Source organism: Thermobia domestica, chromosome 12 (assembly GCF_964235325.1).
Source record: "Thermobia domestica chromosome 12, izTheDome1.hap1.1, whole genome shotgun sequence".
Lineage (NCBI taxonomy): Eukaryota > Metazoa > Arthropoda > Insecta > Zygentoma > Lepismatidae > Thermobia > Thermobia domestica.
Window position 1 is genome coordinate 117,761,592 of NC_137465.1, and position 13,919 is coordinate 117,775,510.

Sequence of the window (13,919 nt, forward strand, 5' to 3'; positions counted from 1 at the left end):
CGTGTTAGGAGAACAGCTCCACAGAGCTCCAGTCTGGGAAGAGTTAATTTTTTTACAGGGGCCACTCTTGTTTTCGCACATACGAGTTTTACTGTAACACCTTGGTCGGCACATAAGCAACGCAAATACACGACGGATGAATAAGCAGCCTCAGATGCATCTGAAAATCCTATTAATTGCAGTTGCACAGCATTTCTTGGTACCATACACCTGTCTATCTTAATCCCTTGGAGTATGGGAAACTCTTCACAATATTTTCTCCATGCACTTGATATTTCACTCGGCAAAACTTCGTCCCAATCAAGCTGCAATTTCCACAGTGTTTGTATTAACAACTTCCCTTTGATAGTTGTTGGGCTGAGCCATCCTAATGGATCATACAGTTTCGCAATTTCTGAAAGTAGTACTCTTTTCGTTAACACTGAGTAGTTTCGAGGAACCGTTACACAGAACGAGAACTGGTCAAGCGATGGACACCACTGAATTCCTAATGTCTTAATCACATCACTCTCACTGAAATGGAATGGCAAACTACTTTCACGAAGATGAGGTGGGATATGTTCTAGCAATTTTACATCGTTTGAAGCCCATTTTCGCAGCTCAAATCCACCCTTCGATAGAAGCTGTGTTAATTGAGTGTATAGTTCCAATGCTTCTTCGGTTGACCGTACACTTGTTACACAATCATCGACGAAAAAATCACTAAGCACAGTTTTTGCGGCAAGAGGAAATGCTTCCCCTTCGTCAGTAACCAACTGCTGTAAACACTTCACCGCAAGATATGGAGCACATGCTGTTCCGTAGGTCACGGTCACTAATCTGAAATCACGAATCGGTTCTTCGGAACTTTCTCTCCACACGATTCGTTGATAGTCAGTATGCTCTGTACACACCCTTACCTGTCGATACATTTTAGCAACATCACCACATAAAGCTACGGGATGCAATCTAAAACGAAGTACAATAGAAATCAGGTCATCCTGTAATTTAGGTCCTATCATTAAGTTTTGATTTAATGAAAGACCGTTTGAAGTTTTAGCACTCCCGTCAAACACGACACGTAAACTAGTTGTTGTACTGTCTTTCAATACAAAATGATGCGGAAGGTAGTTGGGGTCACATTGAGAATTGTGTGCTGTATCAGATGGCACTAATTCCATATGTCCGAGAGACCAATATTCATTCATGAAATCACAATATTGTTTTTGTAGTTCTGGTGACCGTGTTAACTTTCTTTCAATGCTGATTAGCCTTTTGATTGCAGTTTCTCTGGAAGCACCTAGGTTAGGTTCGTTGTCACGAAACGGCAACTGAACGATGTACCTTCCATCACTGTCACGCTTGTGAGTTGCTGCAAAATGATTTTCACACGCATTTTCTTCGGGGGACAAATGTTTTGCTGACGGCAACTCCTCAATTTCCCAAAAGTTTCTCAAAACTGAATCTAATGTGCACGACACAAAGTGGGATGACACAGTTGATGGGCTAGGATTCGTTTTGATGGGGCCTGTTAGTACCCATCCAAGCACAGTTTCTATTGCTACTGGTGTGTCTCTAGAACCAACACGCCTACCACTACTTAACAGATGACCGTACACGTCAGCTCCAAGAAGTAATTCAATTTTTCCCGGGATATGAAACATAGGGTCGGCTAGTTCCAGTCCCTTTATGTGTGACCACTGATCTACGTTTGTCACGACACTTTTCGGAATGTTAGATGTAACTACAGGCACGACGATGGCATTAGTTGTTAACTGAACATTCTTGTTGAACCTCCCTTGTAACTGAATATTTACCATAGCTTGTGACTTTCCTACGCTACTTGACGTGATTCCTGTGATGGTAATATTTACCTTCTGTTTTCGAAGGCCAAGTTTTTGAACACAGTTTTCTGTAATCATCGAAGTCTGGCTACCATTGTCAATCAAGCAACGGACAGGTTGGTAATTGTTATATTGATCACTCACATACACCACTGCTGTTGAAAGTAACACTTCAGACCCAGTTCCATTCGCCGACAAGAGAGAGGTAATGGGCTGGCTACCGTTTTGATTTGAATCACCAACTTGCTTAGGTTCTTGAATGAAGTGCAAGAGGGTATGATGCCTTTTCTTGCATTTATGACAGCTTGTTGACTTGCACTGACTTATAGTACAACCATATTTTAAACAGTTAAAACACAAGGAATTTTGTTTCACAAAATCATGTCTGTCATTTACACACATGTCGATAAACTTTTTACATTGATGCAGAAGATGCTGCTGGTTGCATTTTACGCAATTTTGTGTACTTGCATGGTACGACTGCGTGACTTTATGTTTTGGGAGTCCACTGGTCTTATGAAAAACACCTGAGGGCTTGTTCTTGATGGTGAGGGTTTTTTTTTGGGATGTTGATGCACTTTGATCTGTATCTGCACTCGCTGCTGCAGCTAGCGCTTTGGCTCGCTGATTTAGAAAATCAGTTAATAATTGGAATGATGGTAATTCACCACTGTTAGGCGTACTTGTTAACGACAGTTCCCATTGACGCCTTGAGTCTGAGTCAAGTTTTTCACATGTCACATGCACAAGAATTACGTCCCAGTGTTCAACAGGCACATTTAGTGCCTTTAGCACACGCACAGATTCTGTTGTTATGTCCACAAGTTTTCTTAATGAAGATGCACACACTTCACTCACTTTCGGTATACCGAAAAGTCTTTTCAGAGTTTGATTCACTATTTCTCTCTTGTCTTCATATCGGTTTTTTAACAGAGTACACGCCACTTCGTAATTTTGACCGGTTACAGGAATCGACTGAATGAGGCTTGCTGCCTCACCCCGCACAGAAGCCCTTAAATACTGTAGCTTCTGAGCACCTGTCAATGTTTGGTTATTATGTACTGATGCACTAAATAAGTCCCAGAATGACATCCATTCATGAATCTCACCACTGAAGTAAGGAAGTTCTAACTTCGGGAGTTTTACATCAGATTTAGCATCACTAGAGTTTGTACCATTGCTTGCTTCTTTTAAGTTCAATAATTTGCTCAACATTGATTCTAATTTATCCTGTTTTTCACTAATTTCTTTGTCAAACGCTTCATAGTTCGATTCATCACACACAGTTTCCAATTCATTCACCAGTTCACTACATTTTGTGTCCTGTTCTTTGCATTTTTCAATGTAAAATGTTACGTTGAAGTCTTGGTTATGAATTTGAGTCGCTACTTTCCCCTGAAGTCGGGTCACTTCTCTTTTTACAACTGCCTTTTTTCTACGAAATTGTTCCATTGTGAACACACGAAAAAACAACGGACACGACACGACGAACGGAACACGGGAAGAAAAAGTTCGATTCACACCACTAGAAATCCGGAGGACCTTGGACTGTTTTCCATTGCTAGTTCTTTATCCGGTCCGGCGTGGACCAAAAAATGTACGTAATGCACAAACAGTTAATTGATAGACAAACGATGAGAATTTATTTATAAAGGATCAAAACAACAAAAGAGATGTATACTAAAGTTGATTATAATAGAATATAATGTTTACTATTGGTTTTGGTAAGATTACTTGAATTTACACAAACACACACACTGTTACACCGATTGGAAAAGCCGCGCGCCACACACTGTTTGTGACCTACATTTTCAAAACAAAAACTATGAGGGCAACAACCTAAAGCGGGAAGACACCTCCCGTGCCATCTATTGAGGCAAACGACAATTAGTTGAATTGACAGTTTTTTTTTTTTTTTTTTTTTTTTTTTTTTTTTTAACCAAACAGTTACCATACAGAAGACTTTAAAAAAGATAAAATTTTAAACCGACTTTATACAGATCAAACTGAACTGACAACCTTGCCTTTATATGTAATATAATATATAATATGAATGTTCGTGATTATTTCGAAAACTCTTGGTAATATTTCAATGCAGGTTTAACTAATCGAATAAGGTATTCCCACAGTAGGTTCTTATATATAAGATATTAGCAGAACACCCGTTCTTCGCACGGAGAGAGTACGTTTCATTTTGAACAAAGGGGATGGATTTGGATTTAAACGGCATCGGAAGTATAATTGTTCGTCTTATCGACCCCGAAAACTATAGATTCGACACAAATATCGGTCATTTTCGATCATTTATATATATCCTCTTCTCCTCCCCCAAGTTGCGGTGGTGAATTTGGATTTAAGCTGCATCGGAAATGTCACTGTTCGTCTCAGCCAACTCAAAAACTGTGGATTCGACACAAATATCAGTCATTTTCGATCATTTTTAAATATCTCTCCTTTCCTCCCCTAAGTTGCATAACCATCACTGTGAAATGATAGAAACTATCCCAGACCCAAATTTCATCTATGTTGGAAATTAATTGTGATCATTGGTTCAAGAAGTATGAAGTCATAACAATAGTCACTTTCATTAAAATTTTGATATTTAATTAATTATGAAAAACATTCAAATAAATCCTACAACGCCCAATAAATAAATAAATAAATAAATAAGCAATACAACTTAATCTCTAGAACTGTTGGTCATATTTTGACACGGTTTCCATTACTCTAATGAATTGTTCCCAAGGAAGGTTCTTACCTATAAAATACTTAAATTGATAATTGATTACAACGGACATTAAAATGTTTACACGTAATTTCGACATGAGTCAACCGATTATTATTATTATTATTATTATTATTATTATTATTATTATTATTATTATTATTATTATTATTATTATTATTATTATTATTATTATTATTATTATTTGAAAGAATATACTTCCCCGTTTGTTTCATGTACATTTAATTAGAATCTAATGACAGTCTTTGGAGCTAGAATATGAAACACGTAAACAGATGCAGTGTTAATACCGTAATTATCCGACTTCATTGTTATGTTCATGCTAAATTCCCTAACGGGTAGATCTTTCTTTAGAAAAAATGTTTGTGCATGTTTCGAACAATTTTATGCAAGGTTACTGACCTACCTCTTGTTGAATTGAAGTTTAGCATTCCTCTCAGCAGCCTGGCAACGAGACGTTGGGGACCGCGATGGCTCAGTGGTAGAGCCAGAGTTCACCTGTAGTGCTTGGGGTCCCGGGTTCAAACCCTGCTCCCGCCAAGTGAACTTTGTGATGTACAAACACCGTGTTCGTGGATTTTCTCGGAGTTCTCCCGTTTCCTCCCACTTTCTTCATTCCGCCATTTCATTCATCTCTCATCTTCGCCGTCTCCTTTAGCCTAACCGGCATAACCGTGGGACGTAAAAGTCAAAGATTTCATTTCATTTCATTTTGCAACGAGACGTTGAGCTACACCTTAAAGTGGGATTCGAACTACTTGTACTCAGGGGCAAAAGTGCGGGGGAACGCGGTGAAACGTCGTCTCCCCACCTCGAAAAAATATGTACGGCGTCCCCCCAGTTCCTAAAAAATACAATGGGCAAATATAGGCAGGGAGAACGGCTGGCGTCATGCCGCTAACTGCCGTCCCCCCACCTTTTGAGATCCACTTTTACCCCTGCTTGTACTCACACCATATCTCTCACTTTAAAAAAAGGTTTCCTAAATTTAGTTTAGGAAGCTATCTAAACTACTAGAATAACGGAAAATTTGAAAAATTAACGAAAGTTAAAATGAAAATATCCTACTTCAAAGAAATCACTAAAAATACAGAATTCTGTTTAGAAAATATAAATAGATTTCAAAAGAGCCCTAAAACTAAGAAAATTACTCACTAGTTTGTACAAAAAGTTTGAAGTCTGTACCAAGCCAAACAAATTAATGTTTCATGAAATTAATTTTGTAACTATATTCAATATTAACCATTACTTTGTTTGGTTTGGTAGAGACTTCAAACTTTTACATACTTCATAATAATAATGAATTATTTTCTGCTGATAGAGCTTTTATTGAAGTATCTTAATATATATTACTTTTTAAAAATAGTTTTTACTAGATTGCACAATATATTTACAGGTCCATAACTAGGACACGAAGACAAGGGGTCGAAGTATCTGTAAGGGAGGGCGTTAATTTGAGTTCAACATTCACTCTTGACTGATTTATTTCGATTTATTAATATTGCTTCTATAAAGGAAGTAGTTCTGACGGACTGATTAATACCTAGGTCAAACATCTCATGCTACAAACTTGAAAGTTGGACATGTATAGGATTTGTGGCGTAAGATACCACTAAGGAAGGATTTTTGGAAATTCGATGAGGAAGAAGGGAAATGGAGGTTACAGTTATTACAAAATGTCCATATTTCAGAACCTCTTATTTCAGAACTTCAGAGACATGAATTTTGGAATTTAGGTTTTTGATTTAAAATAATTATTAAGCTCGTATTTCAGTGTTTCTTGGTGTTTGACCCAGAATGAAACAAAAAGGAGTTTGGGGGTGATTCATTAAGGTATTCGTACGAGACGATCGAATTTCGTGCTAGTTCGAACGAGCTGTATACGAAAAGTGCAAGAGGAAGGATGCAGTAATACGTGGGGACATTTGGTAGAAAAATATAGCTACTACCACTGTAGATATTAATTTAATCAATAGGTCAATATCCATTGTATAATTTTCAATAACATTTGTATCATCTTTAGTATTTAATTGCTTTTGATTTAAGTAGTTGGTATTTCATAATAACAAATAAAATACTTGGAACAGTTAGTTGTCTGTTTCCCTCAAAAAGAGGATATTTCACATTAAAAAAAAAAAAAAAACCAAAGAAAGAACCGAACCTTTCTTAGAGCCCGAAAAGAAAGACACTTCCGGGTAAAAGAGAATGTCTGGTAATCATACTAATGTCATTTGTTACACGTCTCAACACATATAAGTTCCAGTCGTATGAATGTTTTTTTTTTTTTTACTTCGGATTTTTTAATATAACCTGTGGGGTCATTTTGTAACGGTTCGCGTCATCGCAACACAAAATATGCGATTTAGATTGCGAGAATCGGCATAGCCAGCAGCGTATTTAGGGGGTGGCTATCGGGCTCAATAATAAATTTGTTATATGCACAACTTCAAGTGTTTATTCATATGTTGTGCATAGCCTCCCCCGAAACAAATTCCTAAATACGCCACTGGGCATAGCAAATGATGTTTCTGCATTCTCCTCCGCCCAGTTTTGTTGCTGTTAGCAGAATTTTGCGAAGGCTGGTAGGGAATGTGACCCTTGGTATTATTGAAATTCAATAAACAGAAAACAGTCTGGGTGCATTTTCAGATTAGTGTCTTTGGTTATATGGAAGAAAAATATCTACTTTCTATATATCATAATACCTAACAATATCAAAACTATCAATAACTAGACTATATCAAAAGAAACGCTGAACCTTGAACTGAGGTGACTTGCAATGATCACTAAATAAATGATACAAATATTTTTGGTTGTTTATAAGTAGTTCGAGGTAGTTTTTATTTGTAATATAATTGTATGAAATGGTATTAAAGTGTTCCATGTCTTAGAAAATTTGTGTTTCATTACAGCTCCTGAAGTCCTCCTACATAAAGAATACGATTCTTCCGTGGATCTCTGGAGTCTAGGAGTAGTCACATACATACTGTAAGTACTCTACAATATCTTTAAATACATATTTTCCCTCGTGTACTTCTCTATAATACATAAAGTACTAATAATAAAATTTTAATTACAGTGAGGGATAAAATTAGATTTCTCCAAAAATCGTGCGTAGTTTTCGAGAAGAAATACATAAACAAAAGCGTAAAAGTAGCGGTTAGCAGCAACATGTAATTAGAGACATTAGAACAAGTGAGTTATACCCTATTCCAGAATGTGATAACTGATGTGCAGTCTGTGAAATGAAACATATCAGTTCTACGTCCCAGGATTATGCTGTGTAGCTAAAGAAGACGGTGAAGGTGAGAAAAGAATGAAATAATGAAATGAAGAAAATAGGAGGAAACGGAAGAATCCTGAGGAAACACACATACACAGTATTTGTCAATCACAAAGCTCACTTGGCGCGAGCTGGGATCGAACCAAGGATCCTACCCTCCATAGATGAACATTCTACCACTAAGCCACCGCGGCTCTGATATCACTGGTCGACATGAAAATCCTCCCACGAGGGTGAAAGGGTGTACCGGATAGACTTCGAGACGCTGATTACGAATATCTCATCGAGAAAGTTCCAGCACGTAAGGTTTTTTTTTTTTTTTTTTTTTTTTTTTTTTTTGGGCGGGGTACTGTTTCCATAATTGACAGAAAAAATCGTATTTTTCCTATTTAATATGTATTTTCCGTGTTTGGAGTGCATAATTCTGAATTCTTATCTTAATCCAAGAACTGTTACTAGGCTATATCCCAGGAACATTCTTTTCTCTAGCTCACGACCCCCCGGAAACGTATCCCTTCCCCTTGGGTTGCAAAGATTTATTGTCGTTCCAGACTGCATACACTAAAACCTAGGCGTTATTGACGGAGAAAGATTTAGTAATAACTTGCGATCATTCGTCGGCTCCCTTTTGTCTAGACTACAGACAGATTGTTGAAAAAACGCGCCAAGATATACAGCACGTTGTCGCGTGAAACAAATATTTCAGTTTCGAGTTGATCTTCGTGTTAGAAGGTGGTGTTACGCTGTATCTGTGTATATCGTAGGTGAAAAATATTTCTGCGTGAAATATTGACGTTTGTGTTAAACGAACATGCCGAAAACTTGCAACAATTCGACAGATTCATTCTGCTACATATGTGGGGAAGTGATTTTCAAGGGACAAAGTAGGCCATTGTCACCATTCCTGAACACAGCTTACCATCTGTACTTCGGGTGTAAAATCGGCGACCAGAATCGCGTTTGGGCTCCGAAACAAAGTTGTAACTCGTGTGCGCGTACTCTTACAGGATGGTTGAAAGGTACACATAAATCAATGCCGTTCATCGTACCTATGGTTTAGCGCGAGCCCCGTGATCATGTTTCAGACTGTCACTTCTGCCTGACTAATATAAAAGGTTTCTCAAAAAACATGAAGCATAAAATACAGTATCCTAACTTGGATTCCGCGAGGAGACCTGTGAAACATGATGTTTGTCTGCCTGTACCCGTATCACTAGACTCATATGCCCTGTGCAGCGTTTCATCCGATGAAGAACCTGCTGCTTGTGAGAATGTTGCACAATCTTCGAGTACACGGTCAGATCCCAATTACGCCCCGGTGCCTGACACTAATGAACCACATGTGATAAGTCAGGAAGAGCTGAATGATCTGATCAGAGACTTAAATCTTCCCAAATCTAAGGCCCTGTTGCTTGCATCACGACTTCATCAATGGAATCTACTAAACCAAGATATGAGTATATCGATGTATAGGAAAAGAGAGGTGAGCCTAGTTCCTAATTTTACAAAGGATGGTGACTTGGTGTATTGCAGTGACATTCCATCGCTTATGGGACAACTGAAGTTGAACTACAACACTGAAGATTGGAGGCTATTCGTAGAGTCCTTTAGGGTAAGTCTCAAGGCAATGTTACTACACAATGGCAATGAAAAGCCAGCCATCCCTATTGCTCATGCTGTACATATGAAAGAAACATACGAGAACATGCGAAACCTATTACAGAAAATAAAGTACGAACAGTTCCAGTGGTCTGTATGCGCTGACCTTAAGGTTATTGCCATCCTCACCGGTTTACAAGGAGGTTACACAAGGAGGCACTGCTACTTCTTATGTCATTGGGATAGTCGAGCCAAAGATCAGTTCACCATCACAAAATGACCCCCAAAGAAGCAACCAGGGGAGACGAACGTGGCTAATGAACGTCTTGTGGATCCGGAGAAAATATTCTTCCCACCCCTTCATATCAAATTAGGGCTTATGAAGGTCTTCGTCAAGGCCCTGAACCGGGATGGTGAAGCATTTAATCATCTCAGAAAACTATTCCCAAGACTCAGCGACGCCAAGATGAAAGAAGGTGTTTTTACGGGACCTTTAATCAGAGACGTTTTTAAGGATACTACATTTTCTTCTAAGCTTAATGAAGTGGAAAGTGAGGCTTGGGAGGCCTTTCGAGAAGTGTGCAGTAACTTTCTAGGGAATCATAAGTTACCTGATTACAAAGACATTGTGGGCAGGTTAATTACTTCATTTCGTAACGGGATGTAATATGTCCCTAAAGTTACACTTCTTGCATTGCCACCTGCACTTCTTCTCTGAAATGTACAGCTTGGGGGAGGTCTCTGACGAACACGGGGAAAGGTTTCACCAGCAAATAGCTACCATGGAGAGGCGCTACAGTGGTAAATTGAGTGTGAATATGTTGGCAGACTTCTGTTGGAATGTGACACGCGAGACACTCTGTAGTAATTACAAGAGGAGTAGGAAACCCAAGTGGCACCTAAGTGTTTAACTTTTTATGCAATTTTATCTGCATAATTTATATTGATATTTAAATTATAACGCGCAAATTATTATGGGTGGAGAATAGCATATCTTTGGGTGGATATTGAAACATCCCTCTCCTTATTCCTGAAAACTGGTACGTCCTGGAGAAAAACGGGTTACGTATTCGAAATCAGGAGCTCGAAACCTATAGGAATCACCTATTTTCGTTCGTGAGAGCGAAAAAAAAGTTTCATTTTGCCGACCAGTGTTATCAGTTTCTATTTTTTTAATTCCCAAATTTAAATGGTGAGCCAAATGTATCCCTACCAAAATTTGAGAACTGTGCGTCAATGTACCCAAGTCTTATAAAAGAGGTTAGACTTTTGTACTCAATGATATAACCATATAACGTGATAGTCTCATCAAAGAGGATAAAATAGATCAAAAACTCCCTATTTTAATGTTTGAGAATTTTTTAACCTATAGAAGAGAACGTGATAAACCATCTAAACTTACAGAATATAGAATAGTTCTATATTACCATACTAGATTTTTTAGATTTCACAACTTTCAAAATTTAGGAAGTGATGCTATGCATTCTTCCCGAAATTTGAACGGCCAACGTATCCATTGACAAAATTCAGAGGAAGTGGTACTACTGAAATCCAGGACCACGGCTCCTGGGCCCAGGGAAAGATAGACCACGTCTTCTCCTTATTACTTGCGAATTATTGAGGGACATTGCGGTATACATAGAGATCAAGAAGGATTAAAAATACCCTGTGTAACATGATTGGCATTACACAAATACAATATTAATTCACAATTTTATGTTGATTTCTATTTGGAAAAACTCAATTGTAGCGAATTACTTTTTTCGCAAGCTGCACACGCTCAACATGATTGTATGAGGAAGCAAAAATCCCTTTTTAATGTGTGTATAGCACAATTTTTAAAATGATATAAATTGTACCTTCATCAGTGAGTCTACAGATAGAACATTTTCGTGGCTATATGGTTACTATACAAACCCTCGGTGCGAGAGACCCGTGTTCAATTCTGGAGAGAGAGATCATCAACGTTAAGATGTTGGTCCACGTCTCCTATAACGTCGATGTTAAAAAGGACGCTAAAGTTCAATCCATTCATAACCTCTAGATGTTGTTGGGAGGAAAATATAAATTTGTAGAGTTATAACAACGGTGAGTCATAATTATCGCAATATACTAGTAGAAATCAAAGTAGGTTAACATTCAGAATATAGCTCCTAGTGTTGAACTATCCCTGAAAGTTCTTGATTCGACGTCGATACCACGTTTTGTTCTTAGAGACAAAGAAGTCAATCACTCATTTTTCGATCTTCTGTTGGTTGATAAAGCATCGTGCTTTCAGGAAGTGTGTCATGGATCGAAATAGATAGTAATCCGAAGAGACAAGGTCAATACTATGTGCATCAGTTTGATGCCACACTGTGTATCAAAATTCCTTAATTTTTGTTGTGTTTTTTGAAACGAGTTTGATTTTTCTTTACCTGTTGCAGCAGAGCGAACTTGGGTTTATAAATGCAAAATACACGATCTACCAAAGTCATCAGTCACCCCACAAGTTTTAGAATAAAGCAAACCATGACGTACCTAATACTGGGTAAGTCTCCTTTGGCCTGGATCACAGCATGTATCCTCCGAGGAAGGCTTTCCGCCAGTTGCTGATAGGTATCTGGTGGGATGGCAGCCCATTTCTCCTGCAAGGCTTTTCGAAGTGCGCCAGGTGAATTTGGACGAGTTGGTTTGGACCTTAAACGCCGCTCCAATAAATCCCACAGATGTTTTACGGCTTTCAAATCAGGGGATTGAGCAAGCCGCTGGAGTCATTGCACATTGTTCTCTTCATACCACGACATAACATTGGCAGTTTTATGGCAACTGGCATTATTATCCTGATAGTAACATGGGTTCGGTCCAAAGAATTTCCACAATGTGGGGAGCACCGAATTATCCAAAATGTCATAATAATTTGCACTGCTCATGTTACCAGGCACAACAACAAGCGGGCCTTGGCCGAACCAACAAAATGAACCCCACGCCTTTACACCACCACCACCAAATTTCACTGTTGGCGCAATGCAATCTGGTAAAAATCGTTCCCCAGGTTGTCGCCACACCCACACCCGGCCATCTAACATGAAACACGTGTAGCGTGATTCATCACTCCATAACACATGTTTCCATTGGTCTAGGGTGCAATTTCGATTAGCATTACACCATGCCAATCTCCTGGCTTTGTTCGTTGGAGTGATGTGTGGCTTGTGGCCAGCTGCTTTACCTCGGAAACTAAGTGAATGCAGTTTTGTCTTCACAGTGTTCAGTGAAACTGATGTGCCTGATGCAGTGTGGAACTCGTGCTGGATGACAGATGCAGTTTGACGACGATTGCTGGATACCACTCGTTTTAGCACTTTTCGGTCCCTCTGCGTCAATTTCGTGGGTCGTCCGGACCTTTAGGGACACTGATGACACAGTAACGTTTCCATTTCAGGATTACATCACCCACCGTTAATCTTGGGTGACGTAATTGGGCATTATTGGCACGATTTGACAAACCCGCAATATGACAGCCGATGATAGCTCCCCTATCGGACTCACTAAGTTCTTGTCTGCGTCATTCCAAGTCAAACTGATTCCTCGCCTGACGCACAATCACTGGTAATGTCTTCTTCACCGAAAAAAATGGCAGGCGTCGTGCAAGTTGCCCTAGATTCCTTACGGCGATGTCCTGACCGGTGATGTTTTGGTAGATAATGTATTTTTGGCGAAGTACAACATATATATGCTCCAGGGGTGTCATTTAGGGGGGCAGGAGGGGGAAATTGCCCCCCCCCCCAAGACTTTGAGGAATACATATACTTTAATCGACACTCTACTGATATACTAGTACAAAACGTGAAAGTCTTATATCGGTGGAGCTCTTGTCCCCCTGAAGCAAACTCTGAAATGACGCCCCTGATGTGCTCCAATTGTTCGAAATATAGGTCAGCCTTGATGGTATGACCGTTAGGAGCTAAATCGAAGTGAAATTATCTAGTCGTGGTTCCACCACACACAAGGCATAGCTTTATGGTCTTAATGACCCCGTTTGACAATTGGTTCTGGAAATTGGCTGTTGCTCAGCCACTATTTCTGCACATTCGGAGTTCGGAAAAGCATCTACTTTTTGTCGCATGTAACAATCCGTTTCAGTAAACACACACCACGCAGATTTAGTGGTAGTTGTCGGGAGACATTTACTCTCTTTTGAATCTGAGCTGGAGTTGACTGATGTAGCAGCTTCTGGTTGTTTTCCCGAGCTCGTGGAGGTGACGCATTACAGTGGGCTGGGACATGCCCAGTTAGTTTGACAATAATCGTATACTGGTGGATAGATTTTCCTCAATAGTGAGCCGTATAACCTCAGAGTCTATTACCTGGAGTAACCCTGACATTGACTGATCTTCGACATCTTTAAACCTGTAGGAAATAGTTGTGGCCTTCGTGTTAAGCAGTCCTCTTGCTACACTACTTCTTGGTCCAATTTAACCTTGTACTT

General features: G+C 39.2%; 1 protein-coding gene across 2 annotated transcripts in view; it reads left to right on the plus strand.

Moving 5' to 3' along the window:
• The window catches only part of LOC145666605 (calcium/calmodulin-dependent protein kinase type IV-like), a 326,462-nt gene that overhangs the window by 268,954 nt on the left and 43,589 nt on the right, over window positions 1-13,919 (plus strand). For both annotated transcript variants that reach the window (XM_081734012.1, XM_081734011.1), the window contains one exon: window positions 7,482-7,557. In XM_081734012.1, the coding sequence (XP_081590138.1) occupies window positions 7,482-7,557 (76 nt within the window). The remainder of the gene's footprint in view (window positions 1-7,481; window positions 7,558-13,919) is intronic.